We start from the raw sequence: 19,172 nt of genomic DNA, 5'->3' as shown, positions 1-19,172 counted from the left end.
TGGAGTGGGGAGTCCCGGAATTCTTGCTTTAAGGCAAAGGGGGTTTGATTCTTTTGGTCAGATAAACAAAATCACCAAGAGCTGAGGGAACAAAAGAGTGGGGAACAGTGACCACACTGGGTTGGGCAAAGCAGAGGAAGGTTTTGAGACAGGTGAGTTTCGGTACTGAGTGTTGTAAAGGTGAGCCCATTTTGGCAGGGAGCGTGGAGCTGTGGTTGAGGGAAGGAAACACAGGAAGGATTTGCTCTTGTGACTAAATCAAAAGCAGGAGATGAACACAACAGCCACAACCTCATCCCAGAGCAAGCCCAAGTCTCCTTTTGTGTCTCTTTTGTCACTGAGAACACCAAACCATTGTCCCTGTAAGACAGGGTACCTGCCCTCAAGCTTACACACGAGGCAAAACACAAAAGTTAATAAGACAAAATTAAATTGCAATTCAAAAAATGCAGCTGGAAGAATCCGGAACATGCCGCATGTCTGATTAAGTAGGCACAGTGCAAGCCACAGGCTTTCAAAGGTGTGGGTCACCTCCCCTCTGAGGTTTATGGAGAGGATCAATTGGGAAAAAGCACAGGAGGCCAGTAGTGTGGGATTGCGGGTTAGAGCATGCGCTTTGGGATGGCTTGTTGCTCCTCTGGTCTCATTGACCTGCTCTGTAAAATGGGGATAATAAATGTATGGCACCTGACATATAGGAATTGCTCAGTAACGGGAGCTATTACGATCGTTGAGAAAACAATGATAGATATTTGCAACTTGATTCAAGTTCCTGGAGAACTTGGTCTTTAGGGTGGTAGATCCGAAAAGATTGAATGAAGGAATGAAGGATTGAATTCTCGGGTTGGCTCCGCCCCCCCAGGCTGGTTCCGCCCGCATGCTGCCCTCTAAGTAGTTGGATGAAATGTACCCCAGCTGTGGGGTCCCCTGCATCTCAGCGTGTGAGTGTGCAGTGGTGGGGAGGTGGTCATTCAGGGCCGGGAGCCGCAGCTGCCCTGGTGTCATATTCCTGGGGGGGGGTCTTCGCTCAACCTTCTCCCTCCCCCACCCCCCACTCGGCGCCGCTGCCGCGGCGGGCAGGGAGACCAGCGGGATCGGCAGTGCCGGAGCCGATCTCGGGACTACAGGCTCGCGCCGATCGGTGGGGGCAAGCGGTGAAGGAGCCTGCCCGGGTCCACCACGTGGGGGACGTGCCGGCGGAAGCGCTGCCTTATCCTGGGAAGGTCGATCTAGGCCGCCCCAGGTTGGAGTGGGGGTGGGGTGCGGATGCACCTTCGGACGCTAAGGTCCCCCAGCCCTTCCAGGACACGCCTTGGGAATTTAGGGCCGGGGGGATAGGGGTGGGAAAGGGAGAGAAGAGGAGCTTCCTGGTTAGAGGACGTGGGGGGAAGGGGCGCCCTAACGGGGAAACGTGCGCTACTCAGGCTGCCGGCTCCTTTAAGGGGCCGGGCTGGCTCTGCGGCGGTTCCAGCTAACCGCGGACCTGGTGCAGCTCTGCGGTCCGCGTCTCCAGGCAAAGAATCCGAATAGAGCCTGGCGGCAGGACCCGGCGCGGGAGAGGGCGTGGTCCACGCGGGAGCTGGGCGGAGCCAGAGCTGCAGACAGCTGCTCTACCCGGCCTAGAAAAGCGGCGGAGAGCGGGAGTGGGCGGAGCCACGGGTTAGTGGGCGGGGCCAGGCGCTGCGGGCCTAAGGGGCGGGGCCTCGGGCTCCGGGAGCACCGCAGAGGGAGGTGGGATGGGCGGGGCAAGGGCGGGGGCGGGGCCTGTGTCTGCAGTGGGCGGGGCCCGCCGCAGAGGGGCAGTGCCGGCCGAGAGTCCTCTGCGTGCGGCTGCCGCGGCCCCACCACAGCGTCTCTGACAGCCGGGGAGCTGGGACCCACGACCCTCGCCACCTCACGCAGCCTTCGCGGCCTCCACCGCGGCCCGAGTCCCGTCCCTTGCCTCGGCGCCCACATCCGGGGGGCGGTCCGGCCCGCCGTAGCTGCGGAGGCCGCATCTGGCGCGCATCTGGAACCGCCCGGCCGGCCGCGCTGGAGCCCGCGCCCGCCCTGGCCCGGCAGCGCCGGGAGCCCTGCCCGGAGCTGGAGCCGCACCTGGAGCCGCGGGCCCGGGGCCCTGAGCCGCGCAGCCGGCGCATGGTGAACTCGCTCCTGTTTGGGGAGATGGCCTTGGCCTTCGGCTGCCCGCCCGGCGGCGGCGGCGGGAGCTGCCCCGGCGGGGGCGGCGGCGGCGGCGGGGCCGGGCCGGGGCCGTCGCCGGTGACGGCGGCGCTGCGGGACGACCTGGGCTCCAACATCCACCTCTTGAAGGGGCTCAACGTGCGCTTCCGCTGCTTTCTGGCCAAGGTGCACGAGCTGGAGCGGCGCAACCGGCTGCTGGAGAAGCAGCTGGAGCAGCAGCAGAGCGAGCGCGAGCGGCGGCTGCGTTACAAGACCTTCTCTCGAGAGCAGGCCGTGCAGACCGGGCCCGAGCTGCTGCGGCCGCCAGCGCCCGGCGCGGGGCACGGCAGCGCCGCGGTGGCGGGCGCCAACGCCAACACCGTTGCCCTGGGCGGCCTGCCCCCCGGCGGCGGCTCGCACCCGCAGCACTACGGCCGCCTGCCTGGGACCATCTGGAGCTACACGCAGGTGCGGCGCACGGGCGGCGGCGGCGTGGAGACGGTGCAGGGCCCCGGCGTGTCGTGGGTGCACCCCGACGGCGTGGGCGTGCAGATCGACACCATCACGCCTGAGATACGCGCGCTCTACAACGTGCTGGCCAAGGTGAAGCGCGAGCGCGACGAGTACAAGCGGAGGTGAGTGGGGACCTGCCCTTCCCCCCACCCCGCAGCTCCCGGGGAGGGGTCGTCCAGGTCCAGGAGGCGGCGGAATGTGTGCGTTCGGGAGGGGCTGGGGGCGGCCAGCTGGTCCTAGCAGGTGGGCTGGAAGCTGTGTTTGCATAGGGCCCTACACACGCATGGAAAACTCACTTACTAGTTCCAAGGATGGGGGCGGGTGCTGACTACCGTAGGGGACACGTCGGTGCAGTCATTTGTCGGGGCCGGTTGTTTTCTAGGTGGCATAATGACCGCTGGTGTTTTATGTGATCTCATTTAATCCTCACACCAACGCAGAGCGTAAGGCATTCTTATCCCCATTTTGTAGATGAGGAAACTGAGGCACAGCGACGCAAGGGGCTTGCCAAAAGGGGCTTTGCTGATAGTGGCAAAACCAGGATTTGAACTAGTGAATTGAACGACTTTTGGCTAGTCTGTCTCCCGCTGTAGGTATTTCCCCAAGGATGTAGGAGGCGGGCTCCCCTCCCTCCATGGGTGAAAAGAAAAAAACTTTTAACCAACCTGCTGGCCTTTTTTTTTTTTTTTGGTCCCTTAAATTAAATGAGATCATGTGTTTGAAAATGGGCAAATCCACTGGGATCAGAGTCTGCCATGTTACTCCAGCTCTGCAAAGTCTGTTTGTTGGGTCTGGATAACCAGACTGCCATTGGACTGGCCACAAGCTTTGAAAAACCCCTCTCTTCACCCCTCTTCTCCCCACCCCCTACTGTCATGGCTTTGAGTGCCAACAGATGCAGCCCTAAAGGCGTGCAGGAGGAGAGAACCTTGGGCTGAAGACTGGACGTTGTTTGGACCCAGACCACCATCTCTGGCTAGTGTGCGGGGTAGACTGCCTGCAGGACCGGCCAGCACATTCTTGCTGGGTCCCGTTTCCTCAGCTGGGAAACTGACATTGCTTCCTGCGCACAGTCTGGCTGACAGGACTGATGGCTCAGCTTTCCAATAAGAGGAGAGGGGTCTCTCTGTAGCCTCACAGGCCTGGGTGGGGGCAGGGCCCTGTGCTGTCCTAGCATGGGCAACTCTACACTGGGAGCTTTGGCTCCAAACTCTAGGGCTTGGAGGGTGTTGTGAGAAGGCTCTTTCCTTCCACTCCTTGAGTCCTGGTGCTAACATTGAGCCCAGAGGTCTGTTCAGGGGCATGGGTCTCCTCCAGCACCTGCCAGAGAGATAGTAGACCATTTGGAAACCTATTTGCTCATTAGACAGATAGGAATAATAAAATCTACCCCCAGTTGCAGAAGGGGCGAGGAGGTTGGTGATGCTTTTTGGAAGGGATAAAGTAATCAGTTGATGTTATTAAAGACGATAGGCTTTGTTAGGCCAGCATGTACCAGAGGTCCTGGGAGTCTCGGGTCTCTCATGTAGGGCCTGGCTTTCCGTGGGGAGGTCTTTCACTGCGCTGGGGAGGAGCCCCTCTCCAGGGCCCGTCTTCTCTTGAGGACTTGAGAATGGATTCATGCCCCGCCACGGCCAGGGGGAGGCTACCTCTGCCTCTGTGGGCAGCTTCCTTGGGGTGGGGTAGGGGAGCAGGCACTGTTCTCGATGGTGAAACACAGAGGGATGGGCCTTTCTGTGTCCCACTGTTGATTGTGTCGTCATGCCTCAGGCTTGTGCTGTGTTTGTTTTATTGTGTGTGCTTTTTGGACTTGGCTACTAAGGAGATGGAAAAACCGTGCCCAATCTCAGAGGGAGATAGGTTGGCGTTGAGCAACGTTCTGTTCAAGTTGCATCCAGGGTGTGGGGTGTGATGTCAGCTTCTGGCGCTGGCCTGGAATGAGATGGGCACTGCTGGGTCAGGTGGAGTGTGGGTGCCTGTCCTCCTATCCCCCGGGGCTGTGTGAGCGCCTTCTCTTCCTCCATTTTTTTTGGTGAGCTGGGGAGGTGCCTCTTTTCTGGAGTTGATTCAGGGCTCAAGTTGGATTTGTCCAAAGCAAGTATACTCCCTTCTTCGGGACTCAGTTTCCCCTTTCTGTGTAGTGAGGGGTGAGTAGCCTAGCACCGTGCTCCTGGAAGCCCCAGGCTGCCTTGGAGATGGTCTTGGGTTTCCTGGACTGTTATGTAAGACTTAATTTTTTTTTTAAGGATTTTATTTATTTATTTGACAGAGATCACAAGTAGGCAGAGCGGCAGGCAGAGAGGGAGGGGAAAGCAGGCTCCCTGCTGAGCAGAGAGCCCCATGCAGGGCTCGATCCCAGGACCCTGAGATCATGACCTGAGCTGAAGGCAGAGGCTTTAACCCACTGAGCCACCCAGATGCCCCAAGACTTAATATTTTAAATTATATTACAGTGTTAATATGGTTATAAAAAATGTGCTCACTTTTAAGTTCTTCCTGTCAACTCATGGTTAATTGTTAACTTGTTAGTAATCGGCCTCAAGTTAAAGCCACCCGCCTGCCTTTCTCTGTTTGTCTGAAGAGTACTCTGAGATTGCAGAGCAAACCGCTAAAAACCGTTCCCATTTGTAGCTACTTATCTATGTGAGTCAGGATTTTCGTGAAACGCTGCAGCCAAAGCTGGAGATAGGATTAAATAGAATATGGTACTGTCATCTATGGTCCCAGTTCTAAATGTTAATGAACCAAAATAGCCTCATCAGCTTCACTGAAGGGACTCAGAATAGGTAACTAACTGTTCTATATGTGAACTTCTAGTATGAACGTATACCCGTAACATTCTGTTTTTACTTCTTTCTGTATTTGGGTTTCTCATGAGAATTTGCTTTCGGGAGGAGGTCAGGCATCTCAACACCTTAAAAGAAAAAATTTAAAAATCGCCGGACTAGATGATCTCAAAAGGTCTTTCCAGCATTGACAAAATATAATCTTGACTTTGAGCTCCCAGTCCGCTGGCCATGAGAGAAGTCACTGTCTAAGGGATGGGACCACGGTGTTTGCTTGGGCCACCGAAGGCATTAGATGCTTTGGGGCTGTCCAGCACGGAGCCCCAGGCAGTGACCAGTGGAAGGGACCTGTGCCTGGAAAGGAAAGGTTCTAGGGTTTCCTCCCGTCTACCTGGAGGAAGTCACAGCCTCAGACACCCCCACTTGCTTCCGCAGAGTACATGTGCCTGGTGCGTGTAGCTCTGTGTTCTCCAAGCTGGATGCATTTGGGTTCCTCCTCTAGGATCTGCGGCCAGAACCATGTACCACCACCATCCCTATTTTGACTTAAGAAAAACATTCTTCACCAGCTTTCTTGAGGTGTAATTTGCATATCAAAAAATCCTCTTAAGCGCAGAATTCAGTGATTTTTTTTTTTTTTTTTTTTTTAGTAAATGCAGAGTTGTGCAACCATCACCACAACCCAGTTGTAGAAAAATTGCATCATCCTAAAAAGAGCCTTCATGCCCATTTGCAGTGAATCCCCCTTCCCACTCCAGCCCAGGCAACACTGATGTGCTTTCGGTTTCTGTAGATTTGCCTTTTCTGGACACTCCATGTCAGTGTCGTCGTATCATACATAGTCTTCTGTGTCTGGCTTCTTGCACCTAGATAATGTTTTGTAGGCTCAACCAACGTCATAGTGTGTTTCAATAGTACATTCCTTTAGACTCGTGAACAATTTTCCACTGTGCAGACAAACCGTAGTTTATCGGTTCACCTTGGCAGTCTGTAGAATTTAAATGCAAAGAGTCATTTGTACCACCTCACATCGTCTCAGGGGCCTTGAGTGGTATGGGAACCATGCTTTGGAAACACCGACCCAAACCAGAGCTCCTGGCCTGGGGTGCCTGGGCCCTGGGCCCTGTTTGCTACGGCTTTTGGGTTTCCCCTCTGGCCAACCAGCTCTGAGCTCTTTATCATGAGGGAACTGTGGTTGCCCAAACTGTACCGTGGACAAGGTTGCGATGCGTTGATTTGGAAACCAAAACAAACATCTCTGCCCTGTCACCACCCAGTGCCACCAAAATGTCCTACTTCGAGTTTGCAAGCTTGGGGGCTTTCCTCTAGAGATTCCGGCTGAGTCTGTCTGAACTTTAAACTAGGGGGGATTTCTCTGCATTGCTTCTCAGAGACCCTGACTCCAGGTCAGGCTCTGCTACTAGGTGCTGTGTGACCTCAGGCCAGCTGCTACCCTCTCTGAGCCTTAGGTCCTCCACCTTTACGGGAGGGGGTTCCTTTTGGTGACCCCTCCCAACTCGCCCTATACTTTGGTCTGTGACTCAAAGGGGTCCGGGTCAGGGCTGTTCTTCCTGTCTCACAGACTGGCAGTCCTCCCCCTCTCCTGCCCCAGGCCCAGCGTGGTTTGGAACTGTCTGGGTTTTCTCTCCCTCCCTCTGCAGGTTGCCAAGTGTCTGTGCCCCTGACTCAAGTCAGCATGAAGGGCTTGCTTTGTTTCTCCCCGGTGGTTGGGTGATCGGAGCTTTGCTTGAGAGCCAGGAGAGACCACAGTGATCATTTAGCCTGATGGTTCCCAGACGGGCCCTTTAGAGCCATGGGATCCAGAGCTGGGTGTGTTGGGGGCAATTCTGGGGACAGTGAGTCGGGGGTGCTGAGAACCTGGGATCTGGCCCCCATCAGCCATAGCAGCTCTATTTCCATGCCTGCCAGATTGGTTTTCTGGGGAAGCTTCCACTGGAAAACAGAGTTCTACAGCTTAGAAGAAAAAAAAGAGAGAGAGAGAGAGAGAGAGAAATTGCTGATTCAGCTGAGTTACTTTCATTTTTGAGATGGGGAAACTGAGGCCCGGAGGGAGCTGACCCACAAAGCCAGGTTGGGAAGACCTTGCCTGCTGTTGGAATCTTTCCCCATGACTCTGAGGTGATGCTCACGTCAGTCGGCCTCGGCTGGGGTTTGGTAGAGTTCCCTCTACCTTTTTTTGTGTCTGCCTTTAAGCATTTTTTAAAAAGCAACTTTTCAGGGATGGGAGGGACTTTTGTCCCAGCTATTTCTGATCATGAGCCGGAAGGGGCTGGGCTGGCAGCCTGAATGAAAGGCTCCAAAAAGGGCTGGTGGGTGAGCCAGCTGGAGTGTCCCCTGCCTTTCCTCATCACGCCCTGGGAGGCCCTTGAGCAGGTGTGTGCTGGCCCCTGAGTGCCCCAGAGCCAGAAGATTGCCCCGGAAAGCTGGTCGCAAGGCTTCATTCCCTGCCACTTCTGTTATCTCTGAAGCTTGTCACCGATACGGATTCTTTTGTTTCTGATTTTTCTGGGAGGCAGCCTGGGATGGGGGAGAAAGGGTTCACGTCCCAGCTCTGCTACTCTGTGTGACTGTGGGCAATTGCTTAACCTCTCTGAGCTGCTGGAGCCACCACTTTCTGTAATAGAAGGGGAATGGCATTGTTCCCCTAGGAGTAGGGGAGGAACGAAGGAGGTCCTGTGCTAAGGCACCTGGGGCTTGGTAGGCTCCGGTGGGTCCCCTCTCTGGCCCCCCACCATGTTTGTTGCCTTCATTTTATAGGGATTTCCTGGCACCGTGCTGGACTACCCCACACATCCATTTCAGGACACGTCGCTGCTCTCTCTGTGCCGTGGAAGGCGCCAGACATGGTGTTGGGGGCGGAGGGAAAAAGGGCTACTTCTTTGTCCAGCGTCTAAGGAGGGTGTTCTTCCTACTCTTAGCGGTTGATTTGTGCCTCCGGAAATCTCTGGCCACCCCCGCCCCCCGCCCTTTCTTCCAACCTCCGTTGAAAGAAACACACAAACCCCCTCCATCCAGCTCCTCAGTGTCCCAGAGTCTCTTGGCTGTGCTGGCATTCTCTTTGGGGACATATTTGGGAGGGATTTTCCGAGCCTCAAGTCAGAGGCTGGGGAATGAGGTCCCAGAAAAGAAAGGGAAGCAGGAAGCTGGGAGACAGCTGACGCTGAAGATTCCTTCCCTGAGGAATGTGAGGCGGGGCTTTGGCCTTGGCCACCGGATGCGGGGCCCCTGCCCCCCCCAACCATCACACGCGGGCGCGCGCACACACGTGCACATGCACACCCGGGCTCACAGGGTTTCAGCCACTCTAGGCCTGTGGCCCGCGTCCCCACACGTGTCGGTATTTGAAGGACACAGAAGGGTAGATCCAGAATTTGAACACGCTCTTTGCTGCAAGGAGATGCGTCGACTTCCAGGGGAATTGATTGAAACTGCTCTGTGTGTCAGTGATACCGCGGGCTGTGGACTTTGCGTCGGGAGTCCTGGCTTTTGATCACCTGGGGGAGGCGAAGCCAGGCTGGTGTTCTGTTGATTTCCCATGTCACGGAGGGCTGAAGGCCTGGGGCAGGGAAGAAATGCTATCATCCCCTCTGCCCAGCACCAGGATCCACCCAGCATCAGGCGTCCCTGAGCGCCCACTGCCTCTCCTGTCACGGCAGCACACACTGTGAATCTCAGGGGCCTGGGATGTCTGCTCCCCCATCGACTGTAAGCTTGTGGGGGCCGGCTCCGGGTCGCTGTACTGGCAGAGCCTGGCCAGGGTCCATGCTGAGCTAGCATTTCGCAGTGAGGGAGGGCACTGTGTCTGGCAACTGCGCGTGCCGCTAGGTCCCCAGGGCGGCTGGGAACCACACGATGCAGGTGATGGACATTTGGAGTCAGGAGACCCGAGCTTTGGTCCCCCCCACACAACAGTTTTAACAAATTTGAATAACACCCATCACCTGGGTTCCTGGCATGGGCATTAAAAGCTGAGCCAGACTGCGTTAGCCGCTTTGCCTCTCTGGGTCTGCGTTTCCTCATCTGTATCCCAGTGTCTCGGGCAGGGTAAATGGGGTCGTGCAGCTATGGTACCTTATAAATGGGGAAGTTCTAAAAGAGATTTCACAGGGCAGATGTGCTGTGATGCAGGTACCCTAAGGGGTCAGGGGGAATGGCTTTGTGAAGTAGGCAGAAGTCAGGAACCAGGCTGGAAGCTGGAGGGAGGGTGGGCCGTGCCTTTGCCAGTGGCATCGGGGTGTCATGTAGCCTCTGGGCACCGCTGGCTGTGAGGTGCTTAGAGGATTCGGGGCCAGAGGCGGGGCGGCTGGTGAAGATTTCTGGTGCTGCTGCCTGACCGCCAGAGCAATACCTTCCCGCCTCCAATGGGGTCGGGACCTTCAGCTTGCTGGGCAAGATGTGGTTGCTTACCCTAGTTCCTGGTACAAAAGATGGTAGTTGTCACCCAGCTTACTAACCTGGCAAATGCCTCTGGTCCCCTCGGGGGGTTCTGGCCTGGCTGAGCCCGTGGCTGGTGGCAAGGGGCAGCTAGAACCCTGTGGAGTCTAGGCCGTGGTCCTAGGTAGGATCTGAGCTTCTGGTTGTTCCCCTGGGAATGGGCGTGATGGGAAGATCGGCCTGTGCCCTGGGACTCCTGTTCTCTCTATAACTTCATCGGAGTGGTCTGGAATCCACGCACCATACAGTCTTTTGTACCTCAGTTTGTCATTCTGTAAAATGGGACTGCGTTTCCTTATGAGTTTTGCTTCCCAGGGTTGCTATAAAAATCACCTGAAGTAATGGTGTGAAAGCCTTTCGAAAAAGGTTTAAAAATAAATCATAATGACTTAATAGCAGCCACTGATTGAGTAACTACTATGCTCTGGGCTCTGTGATGACTTCTTTAATGAGATTTAATTAACAGACAACCCCAAGGGGTGGGAATTATGCCCATTTTACAGGTGAGAGGTTCTTTTTTCTCCTTTTGAAACATTTTTTGTTTATTAGAGAGAGAGAGAGGAGGAGGAGCAGAGGGAGAGGGACAAGCAGACTCCACGCTCAGCATAGGGCCTGACACGGGGCTCGATCTCTGGATCCTGAGATCATGACTGGAGCGGAAACCAAGAGCTGGAAGCTCAACTGACTGAGCGGAGAGGAGAGGTTCTGAGAGGCAGAAGACCTCGGTCCCGGATCTTGGCGGCAAGTGCATGGTGGGTCTCTAGACCCCAAGTTCAGTGTTCTTCCTAGCTGGGACAGGCTGGCCAAGTTCCATGCCACCTGAGGGCTGCTGCAGGTTGGTCCAGGGTGAGGAGGCAGGCTGAGGCATGGGGTCTCCCTGGTGCCTGTCACAATATTGCCACCACAGGTGGCAGAACAGGGGGCGGCTGCTACACTGGGAAGACTTCCTGCTGTCACTTGACAGTAATTATTTCTTGAGAAACCAGTGAGTTACTGGCAACGGCAGGCAGGTGAGCCTCCTGGGCCACCAGAGAGGGCGGTCCAGCCCCCCTACCCCATCCCACGCTCCCTGGAGGTGATCCTGGTGGGAACTGGACTGTGGGTTGCGGGGAGCTCCTGATCAGCCAGAGAGGCCGGTGGTGGGCCTGGCAGGGGGGAGGAATGGGGGAGGGGAGGCTGGGGAGCACGGATTATTACCTGTCTGGCACTTTTCACATGATGGAATTCAAACCTTGTGCCAGCTGTGCAGATGAAAACCGAAGCTCAGAGCAGGAAAGTAACTTGCTCCAAGTCACACAGCAAAGCCAGGGCTGGATGAAGGTCTCAGATTCTAAGTTAAGGCTCCTTTGATCATGCCCAGCAACCTAATCCTGCCCAAGGCAGCAGCCAGGGGTTCTCATGAACTGCTATAAGCAGGAGAGAGAGCAACGACCCTTCTGGTGACTGGAGGGTAACTGGCCTCTGCCCTGGGGTTGGGTCTCGCGAACTTGTGCTTTTGGTTGGTTCCGCGAAGCTTGTCTCAGCACAGGGAACTTGTGAACTTGTTACAGTCATTCTGTGCCTCTCGTTGGGGAAGCTGAGCCTGCTGGGTGTGGACGGCTGAGAAGCGGAGGCTCTGTTCTCCCAGCAGTGGCTGGGCAGGCCCTGCGAGCCGGGTCCCGTGCTGGGCACCGGGGTAGAGCAGACGTAGGCCCTGCCCTCAGGAGCCTCGAGTCTGGGGACACAGGCAGATGTGACAGGTACCAGCTCAGATAGTACCTGTGCACAATAAGGGCGCAATAAATATTAATTAATTAATGAAACAAATATTTAATTAGCATTTACTCTTTGTCAGGCTGCACTGAAAGCCGTTTAGGGACGTTTGATTCACTTAACCTCATAATAACCTGTGTGTTGGGTGCTGTCGTTAGTCCATTTTAGAGAATGAAACGGAGCCAGAGAGACATGGACAGAACTGATCCCAGAGGCAGCTAGCAGGTGGGAAGCGAAGGTTTCATCCAGGAAGTCAGGCCCCGGATTGAGCCTTTTATGTTGTAACCCAGCAAGGGGCACGCCCACGGCACACAGCGTCTGCGCTCTGAGCCTCAGTTTTCACTTCTGTGAAATGGGGATAGTACCTCTGACCTCACGGAGCTATTTGCAAGATTAAATGAAGCGATGTCTGTGGAAGCACTTTATAAACTATCAAGTGGTTGCCCTTGGGGTCGAAAGGATTAGAAGCCTGGGTTCTGCCTACGCACGCAGCTGCCTCCTCCCCAGCTTCCCTTGCAGCCTGGGGCTCCTTGAAGCCTTTCCCGTCCTCCTCTTGGCTTTACTTTCCTGTGGCCCCTGGATCCCGGGACTAGCTGTGTGCTGGGATGTTGGAGAGAAACCTGCAGAACTCGCCAGCTTAGAGCAGAGCATTCGTGTGCAAGTTGGAAGCGCGGAAGGGAGGAAGTTGAAGAGTGTTTCTGCTGCTTCTCAGCTGCGTGAACTTAGAGAGTCATTTATGTCTCTGAGAAAGGGGCGTGGGCAGCAGGAAGAGTGAATGGGACGGTGGTGCTGGCAGCTCCCGTTGTGGTTATTAAACGAGACTAGGGGTTCTGGGGAGAGGAACAGGGGTGCGGGGTTGGGTTGAATGGCCTTTGGACCCCGGCTTGGGCAGGAGCCCGCCTCCCCCACCCCATGGCTGTACTGGGTGAGCGCTGTCTCTGAGCTCTCTCTGAGATGCTGGCTCAGCGCACTCCGGCCTGCGTGCTCTGACTTCGGGATGTGCCCGTTCACACAGCCCCCCGCTCATCTGCTGCTTGATGGGGAGACGCCCCCGCAGTGGAGACACTGCCTTCCGCCCTCTTAACTGGCCATTTTTATTACTTGGGTTATTTAAGACGGTACTTGGCTTGCTGCCTCCTGTTTGCCGTCTTGGGGGAGGGGAAGAGCCGCTGGTGAGCCGCTGGTCTAAGTGGACCTTGTGAAATTCCCCAGCAGACAGGCTCCTCTCGGGGCAGGGTCGGCACATCTTTCCAGGGCCCGACCGCACCTCCTTTGCGCCCCTGGCCTGCTGCGGTAATGGGCAGAAGGCCATGCTGAGCGGTGATGGGGGAGACTGACGGGACTAGCTTTGGGGAAAGCTGGTTGCAAAGTCAGACCACAGCCCTGAAGCTCTGGGTGGGACCCTGCAGTGCTTGAAACCCAGGGATTGTGAAAGGTGCGTGAGCCAGCTTTGGGCCAGTCAGGGAAGCCTTTCTGCAGGAGATGTCACCTGAATTGGGTTTTGGAGGTCTAGCAAGAGTGGAAGAGAAGGGAAGGGCGCTCCAGGTGGAGAGAACAGCTTGTGGGAAGGCCTGGAAGTGAGGTTGCCATGCCAGCGTGCAGTCCAGACCCTGCTGCTCAGGCAGGACCTCGCCGGCCTTCCCATTCTTCTTCCCCTTCTTGTCTTCCCTTCCTCCGCCTGCCCTTCCTGGTGCTCTTTGTTCCATTTTGCTGCCTCTCATCCTCTCTCCTCTCCCCCTTTCCCTTCTTTCTCGCTTTGGCCTTCATTTACTATGGCTGGTTCTCACCTCCCCATCCCCTGTGTGAGGCAGGGGAGGGCTGTGAGGGGCGTCCTGCTCCTGTCCCTGGGCCACCCGATGCCAGGCTTCTGTGGGGGGCTCTTTGTCTGATGCTGGGGCTTTGTGAACCTGTGTGTGTGCGGGCGCGTGTCTGGGAGCCTCGGCCTGCACCCTGCAGACTTGGAGCCCTTGGGGTCAGGACCCTGCCTTCGGCCACCTAGTCCCTTTGTACTACCCCTCGTATATCATAGTTGGGGGGGCAGGAGAGGCTCTCTGCTGAAAGGGATAGCTGTTGCATCTTGGAGGTCAACACTGGTCATGGGAGACCTCAGCCTCCAGCTCCCAGCCCCCTTCAAAGATGAGCCTGGGATTAGACACAGGCAGAGACATGGGGGCCAGGGAGCTAGGCTGCTCGCTCTGCCTCCCAGGCCTGCCCACCCTGCCTGTCCGGGCTCCCTCAGACCTGTGACTTCATCTTACCCACCAGCGGGCCCAGATGGTGTGAGCCGTTCTCCAAGGTCAGTCTGTCCGTCTGCCCCCCTGCTTCCAGGCCGATGAGTAGATGTGCCTTTGTCTTTGGAAAAAGACCTTCTGAGAGTCCATCCCTCAGTGTTTTATAGTTTTCTCTCCACCCCCACGCACGTACCTGTGACCATTTTCAGATAAGAAAACTGAGGCCCAGAGAAGGAGAGTGGCTCTCTTGAGGTCACACAGCAGAGTCGGGTTTCCTTTGAAACCCTGAGCTAAGGGATCCTTCCCGGGTCTGATAGGCATTGGAGGAGGGCTTTTGAAAACTTTTGGAGACTGAGGCTCTCCGGGTAAAGAAGCCTCAGAGCCTGTGAGGTGGCGTCCACGGAGGCTGAGCCCCGCCCCCGAGCCAGCATGCAGGTCCCGGGGCAGGTGAGCAGGTGGGCGTGTGGAGGAGACATCAGAGAGCAGTGTGGGCTTATCTCCTTAGAACAGAAGGCACTTCCCTGGCCTCAGCCCGGTGGTCTTGGGGAGTTGACTGACTGCCTGACTGCCCCTGTCTGCCACCATGTGCTCCACTGCATCATTTCTCTGTGCCTCAGTTTCCTCTTGTATAAATGGGATGATGAGACCCCCCCCGCCCCCGCCAAGGGCTGTCAATAAGCCTCACCCCAGGAGGGTCGTTCCCATCCTCCTTCCTCCGGGGTGGGCCCTGAAGTGGAAAAGTAGGAGAACTTTGCCTTCTGAGCTGGAGTTGTGTGAACCGGAAAGCCGGGTCCCACAGCCCCATGGAGCTCTGTGCTCTGGGGATGTGGTCAGTAAGTAGTACTTTTTGTGTTTGCGCCCATCTGTACGGAGAGTCTTTATATTCTGTTGCGACTGGTTTTACACTTGTCTTCAAAGAAAATACTGACACTCAAACCATCACGGCTTATCCAAGCTGGGGAAACTGAGGCCCTAGTTCAGCCTGGATTGAACCAGGATTTGCCTGGTGGCAAGTTCAGGGGACTCCCAACTCCTAGGCTGTTCCTTTCTGTGCCTTAAGGCATAATAAATCCACAGGCTATCACTTGGGTGGGAGCCCCGACTCTGAACTGAGACCACCCTGAGCCTCGGGTCTCTCATCTGTAAAATGGGGATGATATCCTGAACTCACAAGGTCGTAATGAAGGTTCAGCAAAATAGTGCATGCCAGGTTTGGAACCCCTGGCTGTATGTAATTGCTCTGTCCCTTCTGCCCCAGACCCCATAAGTAAGAACTGCCTCCTCCCTCCCCCTTCTGGCTACAGCCTGGCCCTTTGTGTTCAGGGCGCTTCCTTTCCCCAGCAAAGCTGACCAGCAAGGAGGAGGTCACATCCCCTCTCTTCCCCAGCAGATTGTCAGCACAGGGTCACTGGTAGGGCAGGACCTACCATTCAAAGCTGCCCAGCAGAGTGTGTTGCCTGGAGCCTGTGGCTTCAGGGGCCTCGTTGGATGGGAGAGTGTGTCCCTCTTCCTGCCACCCAGAGGAGGGGCCCTCTCCGTCCCAGACTCCTTGTGTGGATGTGGAGGCAGCCTCAGGAGGTCACATCCCTGGCCCGAGATCTCACCATGAAGCAAGGGCGGAGCTGGAATTTGAACCTGAGTCTGGCAGGTTCTTCCGGACTATTTCCCGCCACTCTCACAGGCTCAGTCTTCCAGGCTGGGCAATGGGCTGCACGTTTCCTCCCCTGCCCCAAGCCCCTGGCCCCGGGGCTGAGATGGAGGAGCTGGGAGACAGGGACTTGAGGCCTCCCTGGCCTCTCAGCAGTGGGGGAGGGGGCAGCTATTCTTGCTTCTGGAACTCTGTAATGCCACAGGAGGATGGCTTCTGGGTTCTGATCCAGCCCACAGATGGCCTCTGTGGGGCCTTGTGGGTGAAGCCTGTGCTCTCAGACCTTGGCAGAGAGGTGACGTCAAAGGCCGTGTTAGCATTGTTGTTCCAGAGGTGACGTCAGGGCCACTGGTATAGAGTTTGTTCTGAGACAAAGGCTGCTTTGTAGCTTCTGCCTGGTTTGAGCCCAGGCACATCACCCCCCAAGGTGGGACAGGAGACAGAAGGGATTGCAGGGCCCAGACAGAGAAGCGCTGGGAGGCGTGGTTCATCCTTGGTGCCTCCAAGAACGAAGCCGGGATCTCATTATCCCAGAGCGCTTCTCGCGTGGTTTCCCAGGAGCATCTCTTGTGCCCAGTATGGTTCAAAACTTCACGGATGCGTTCTCTTGAGATCACAGCACTCTTGAAGGGTGGCTGTGGTCGTGCCCATTGTACGGATGAGGGCGCAGAGTCTTGGCAGCTGGAGTGGCCCTGCTGCTTGTAATAGCTAGAAAGCGGCAGAGCGGGCACGGGAACTTGGGCCTCCCTTGGGCTTCAAGGATCACCACTGGGGTCCAACACTGTTGCATCTTATTTCAAACCCAGCTCCGGGAGTGCACTTCAGAGAGCCAAGATGCCCTGGGGGGTGGCTGGAGCAGATGAGTCTCATGGCTTTGGGGGTCTAGAGCTTCTGTCCTCGGGACTCAGAGCTGGGCCACTGTGCTTGGAGCGTGTGTTGCGAATTCAAGTACGTGCGTGTACGTGTAAGACAGAGAAGGGGATTGGTGGCTGGAGGATAGGTCCTTGTGGGAAAATGATCCAAGGAGGTCTTGGGTAGGTGTAAGGAATCATCCTAGGGGACGCCTAGGACCTCCTGCTCTTCCTTTTTTGGGAATTACCCCACTTGGTCATCCATCCATCTACCCATCCATCCATCTGTTTGCGGGGCCCCTGTGCTCAGGCCCTGTGCTTGGACCCCTGCCATGACGCTGCATGGACCAGGAAGGCAGACTCTCGTTCCTACCCAGTTTGCCAAATGACTGTGAAGTCAGAGCTGCAAGAGTCCTGACAGATGTTTTGTTTTTCCCCCAGCACACATTTCAGAGATGGGCAGTGACTTGCCCAAGGTTGCACAGCAACTTGGTGAAAAAGCTAGGTCTCACGGCCAGGCCTGTGGCCCCCTGACCCCGTGTTCTCGCCTCCCTGCCCGGCTGAGGTTCCACTCCCGGCCAGCAGCTCTCTTGCCCAGCCCTGCCTCCTCGCCTATTTTGATGTGTTCTTGGGCTTTGCTGGAGTCCCTTGCACCCTGTGTCCTGAAAGACACCCAAAGATGCCTGTTGGGTCAGTGTGCTGGTCGCTGGCTAGAGCTGAGCGTGGCTGTGCTGCGCCCCGAGATGACAGCCTGTCTGGATCACCAGATTGGCTGGGTCCCCGAGTGCGGAGCCTCTGACACCCTGCTTTACTTCTCCTTGTGGACACCAGCTGGCTATCCTGGGATCTCCAGAAGGCACCTGTTCCTCCCTCTCCTTGAGGTTGGGACCTTTGCAAATCCTGCTTAGAGATCTTACTGCTTGGGGAGGGCATTCCAGAGTCTTCCCCTGGACGTGCCTTGTGGCTCTCTCCATTGGAAAATGCTTCCTGGTCTCTGGCCATAATCCCATTTGTGGCATCCCCATTTGGCCTTTCATGGAGTAGGGGAATGGGTGGGCATCCACTGCGTGGGGAAGACAGCACCACTCCCCTCTGAGCCCCTAAGCTTACGCTTTTCGCTCCTAAAATCCCTCCTTACTCACGCACACTTCTTAGGGCACGCTCTTGGGGTAGGAACAATCTGGTCCCTTTGAGATCCCATCAGTTCCCAGGAGGGTGGCACATGCCTTCTCCTGGAGTCATGGAACCCTTGGAGCTGGAAGTGGCCCTTTCCTGATGGGGAAACCGAGGCCCAGAGAGGCTGAGTAACACCTAGGGCCATTCAGCCAGCCTGGTGGGTCTCCTCTTTGCCAAGGCAGTCCTGATTCTGGGGTTTGGGCTGGGGAGTGGCTTTCCTGGCCCAGTAAAGGTGGCTGGTGGCCTTCTGGCCTGGCAGTCCCTGCCCCACATGGGTGTCCTGGAAGCAGGGCGGCTGGCTCCACACAACTCCCTTTGGCTCCCTGGCCAGGAAATCAGTGCCCTCCCCTGCTTGCCCTTTGGGTTGGCACATTCCTGGCGGTCCGGGACTGCCTTCAGGGCCCCAAGGCGGCTCCTCCTCCACTCCCACCTGTCCCATAGCTCCCTCTCACCCCATTGCCTCCCTGACTCCCTTTTGGCCCCAGGGAGGCTGCTCGGCTCCAGGGCTGGAGGGTGGGAGGCCCGGGTGTACAACAGTGACTAAGTTGCCAAGGGGACACTGACTCCTACGGCTGGGACTAGAAGGGGTTAAGCAGCTCTGCCTGCTGGGGCTGGACACCCAGCTGGTGTCCTGGCCCCTCAGGCCGACCGGGCCATCTGGCTTGACAGACGCCACACGGTGTTCCATCTGTCCCCAGGCAAAGTCACCCGGAGGAAGCCGCCTGCTGCCTTTGTGGGCTGGCAGGGGTGGGCATGCACGTGGCTGTCTGTCCCTAGGAAGCCAGGCCTGCTGGGAAAGGGCCCACCTCTGGGCAGGCTGCCCCAGGGGTGGCTGGCCCACGGGTTTCCCAGAGGCAAGAGGAGGGAAAACCCGAGCTCCCCGGGCGGTCAGGGCTTCCTTGTGCAGCTAGGTCCAGAGAGGTTCTGGGCCAGGTCCAGGGTCACACAGTGTGTCAGTGCAGGTGGAGAGGCAGGACTCGCACCCAGGCCCTCTTGCTGCTCTACTCCATGGCTCCAGCTCCCAAGCTGATTCATCCAGTAAATACCAGTTGAGTACCTGCTATCCGCACTTAGAGTGTCTGGATACCAGACAGCGCCCCCATCCCAGGGTGCGGGTGGGGGGCCCAGAGGATGAACTGTCTGCGGGGAAGGATAGCACGTCCCAGCCAAGCCTCGGACCCTGGGCCTGGAACCACCCTCCCAGCTGCTGGAAGTGGGGCCTACTCACTAAGATGATGATTGGTGTTCACCGTCTTGTACCATTCCCACGAGCCGGGAGGGAAGAATTGTTGCTGGCCCCATTTCACAGATGAGGAAACTGAGGCTCAGAGAGGTAAAGCCCCCTTTACTAGGTCACCAGCTTAGAAGTGGCTGAGTCTGTCTGTCTGATGTCCAGGAGTTTTGAGATAAGGGGCAGGGGACCTGTGTGAAGGGCCTCGTCCCCTCCCCCAGCCTGCTCCTTCTTGTCCCTCCGTCTTGGACCATCTCCTTTTTGGCTTCTTCCTCAGTCTGGGCCAGGGGTTATGTGGCTGGGAGGGAGGGGCCAAGTCCAGGGAGCAGAGAGGCCCCAGTTGGCTTTGAGCTGAGAAGAGAAGCCGGG

General features: G+C 56.7%; 1 protein-coding gene across 1 annotated transcript in view; it reads left to right on the top strand.

Moving 5' to 3' along the window:
* The first annotated feature begins 1,820 nt into the window (after window positions 1–1,820).
* The window catches only part of IFFO2 (intermediate filament family orphan 2), a 43,246-nt gene continuing 25,894 nt past the window's right edge, over window positions 1,821–19,172 (top strand). The window contains exon 1 of the mRNA XM_032863579.1: window positions 1,821–2,795. Within this exon, the coding sequence (XP_032719470.1) occupies window positions 2,137–2,795 (659 nt within the window). The 5' untranslated portion in view covers window positions 1,821–2,136. The remainder of the gene's footprint in view (window positions 2,796–19,172) is intronic.

This window comes from Lontra canadensis, unplaced genomic scaffold (genome assembly GCF_010015895.1).
Source record: "Lontra canadensis isolate GAN:19392208 unplaced genomic scaffold, GSC_riverotter_1.0 scaffold25, whole genome shotgun sequence".
Classification (NCBI taxonomy): domain Eukaryota; kingdom Metazoa; phylum Chordata; class Mammalia; order Carnivora; family Mustelidae; genus Lontra; species Lontra canadensis.
The sequence above is the reverse complement of the archived record's forward strand: the minus strand, read 5'-3'. Positions and strand labels throughout refer to the sequence as shown.